The sequence below is a fragment of the Lotus japonicus genome, chromosome 1 (genome assembly GCF_012489685.1).
Source record: "Lotus japonicus ecotype B-129 chromosome 1, LjGifu_v1.2".
Taxonomy (NCBI): domain Eukaryota; kingdom Viridiplantae; phylum Streptophyta; class Magnoliopsida; order Fabales; family Fabaceae; genus Lotus; species Lotus japonicus.
Genome location: NC_080041.1, coordinates 55,125,647 through 55,128,444, shown reverse-complemented (window position 1 = coordinate 55,128,444; position 2,798 = coordinate 55,125,647). Strand labels below are relative to the sequence as shown.

The window sequence follows — 2,798 nt, the reverse complement described above, 5'->3', positions numbered from 1 at the left end:
GCCACGACCTGCAATACTAAAAACCGTACACGCAGAAGCTTGGCGTTATCACAACACCAAAAACCGTGTCCAAATCCAAGTAACCGCGCACCCAAACTTGCTCCCCTGAAAAACCTACCAAAGTCCCAGTATATGGCATCAAGTCCTTGTCTGTCAAACCCAACTGATCAAATGCATCGCCGTGGATAATGTCCGCAGAACTTCCCTGGTCTAAAAGAACCCTTCGTACATTGAAGCTGGACAGGGTGAGACCCTAGGGTCTGTCGCCCAGGAGCGCCAGCTCAGGGCGACGAGCGGACTAAGAACTTGGGTCTCCACCCAGAGGCCCAACCGGCCCATTAGGAAGGGTTAAAGGCGCCAGGCCCAACTCCACATCTAAAAGAATCTTAGCTCATTTGAGAAATAACAAGATAACAAGATTGAAATTCAATTACTTTCTCTCTCTAAAGCGGTTACGCTCTCATTCTCTCTAGGAATCTCACATCACGTTCCTTACACTTTAGGTACTATACCTCATCTCAATGTTCATGGATAGAACATTTGGCACCGTCTGTGGGGAACGGTAGATTTCGATTCCCGGACTACGTGGATTGCAATTTGATCCCGAGAAGTTCGACTTTCTTTGTGATTTTTTTCGATTTCTAGATTTTTCGATCGATGGAGACATGTCGTCGATGACGCGATGAAGATTAGGCACGGCGACGCGGTTCACCTCCGCGTCGCGTGAGAGGCAGGCCGCGACGCGAGCAGGTTCACCGTGAAGAAGCCGATCAGTTAACTCCTCCGCCACCACCTCCACCTCCACCTCCTCCTTCTCCAACGCCTCCACTACCTTCTCCGCCAACTTCACCGGAGCAGCAGAGGTCACCGGTGCATTCCCCCGGAGCTTCGGAAGAGGAGATTCCGGCACCTCAAGCACCGATCTCCGGACAAGATTGGAGGCGCTTGGTCCGTAGCATCGCTGATATACGGCAGCGAAACAATTACTTACGGGAACAGTTGGAATATTATCGTTACGAGCAACGGGATGAATAGGAGCGCGAAGCGGAAGTCGTGGCTGAATTTGAACCGTTCTCGGCGGCGGTGAGGGAGGTGGTTATCCCGGATAACATGAAGAATATTGTCCTTGAGACGTATAGCGGGAAAGCTGATCCCAAGGAGCATCTGCTATACTTTAACACAAAAATGGTAATTAGTGCCGCTTCCGACGCAGTAAAGTGTAGGATGTTTCCAGCTACGTTCAAAGGCACGACCATGGCGTGGTTCACAACTCTACCCCGAGGATCGATCACGAATTTTCATGATTTCTCATCAAAGTTCCTCGTCCAGTTTTCCGCCAGTAAAACCAAGCAGGTGACAATTGAGGACCTGTACAATGTCCGCCAGTCTGAGGGTGAGACTCTGAAGCAGTACGTGAAACGATTCAGCGCGGCGTCCGTCAAGATCGAGGAATCAGAGCCGCATGCTTGTGCGCGTGCCTTCAAGAGCGGGTTGCAGCCAGGGAAGCTGAATAGCAAATTGAGCCGTAAGCCAGCTCGGTCCATGGCAGAGATCCGCGCGCGAGCGAACACCTACATTCTGGACGAGGAGGATGATGCTTTCAAGCGAAGGCGCGCGAAAAAGGAGAAGGATGGCGAACAGAGGGACGCATCGCCAGAAGGAAAACAGAGTAAGGAGAAAGGGGAGGGCAGCAAGAGGCGAGACAGGAAGGTGAGGACAGGGGAAAAGGCTGTGAAGGAGCCATTGTACCCTAAGAGGGAAAATTTCGAGCGCCGCAGACCGTGGCATCAGGCTGACCCTCGTCGGCGAGAGGAGTTAGGAAAGAGTCTAAATGCACATTTGACGGAACTACTTTGTGAGGTCAAGGAGACCCACGCAGTTGAGGAAGGCGAGAAGGAAGGCGACCCGCCTCGAGCGGCGTTGGATAAAACAAAGTGGTGCGAGTATCACCGCTCAGCAGGCCATGACACGAGGGATTGCTTTACACTGAAAAACGAAATTGAGAGACTCATTCGGGCGGGGCGATCGCAGATGAATCACCGCATCGATCGGTGGAATGGAGAACGACAGCAGGGAAGCCGGTACAAAGGGGGCCGCCAGCAGGATGACCGCAGAAGGGACGACCGCCGTCGTACGCCAACCACTGACAAAAAGGAGACACTAGCGACAAGGAAGAAGGGGGCGGAAGAAACCTTTAATAAGGATCTTGAGCTGCCAGTTGGAACAATAAACACAATCGCGGGTGGCTTTGGCGGAGTCGGAGACACGGCCTCGGCGAGACAAAGGCACGTAAGAGCAGTGACATCAGTGCAACAGTAAGAGACCCCATTTGGTTTCCAGCATCCAGATATCGTGATATCATCCACAGATTTCGAGGGGATCAAAACACACAAAGATGATCCTATGGTTGTGATGATCATGACCAACAGTTTCAACGTGCGGCGAGTTCTCTTAGACTAGGGGAGCTCTGCCGACATTATCTACGGCGATGAATTTGATCAGTTGGGACTGACAGACAAAGATTTGATGTCCTACACAGGAACGTTGGTAGGCTTCTCGGGCGAGCAAGTCTGGGAACGCGGATATATAGATTTGGACACAATTTTTTGTGTCGACGAAAACGCCAAGCTCCTCCGCGTAAGGTATCATGTGTTGCAGGTTGTAGCGTCATACAATGTCATCATTGGAAACGACACGCCCCCTCGCCTCTGGGCGGTGATTTCGACAGCTCACCTGGCAGTGAAATACCCGCTGATGTGTGGAAGAGTGGGAAAGATTGTTGTTGATCAAAGGAGAGT

At 51.7% G+C, this 2,798-nt stretch overlaps 1 protein-coding gene across 1 annotated transcript; it reads left to right on the top strand.

Moving 5' to 3' along the window:
• Positions 1-1,254: 1,254 nt before the first annotated feature.
• On the top strand, positions 1,255-2,319 carry LOC130738971 (uncharacterized). Its single transcript, XM_057591159.1, has one exon. The coding sequence runs from the start codon at positions 1,255-1,257 to the stop codon at positions 2,317-2,319; it is 1,065 nt and encodes a 354-aa protein (XP_057447142.1).
• The last annotated feature ends 479 nt before the right edge of the window (positions 2,320-2,798 follow it).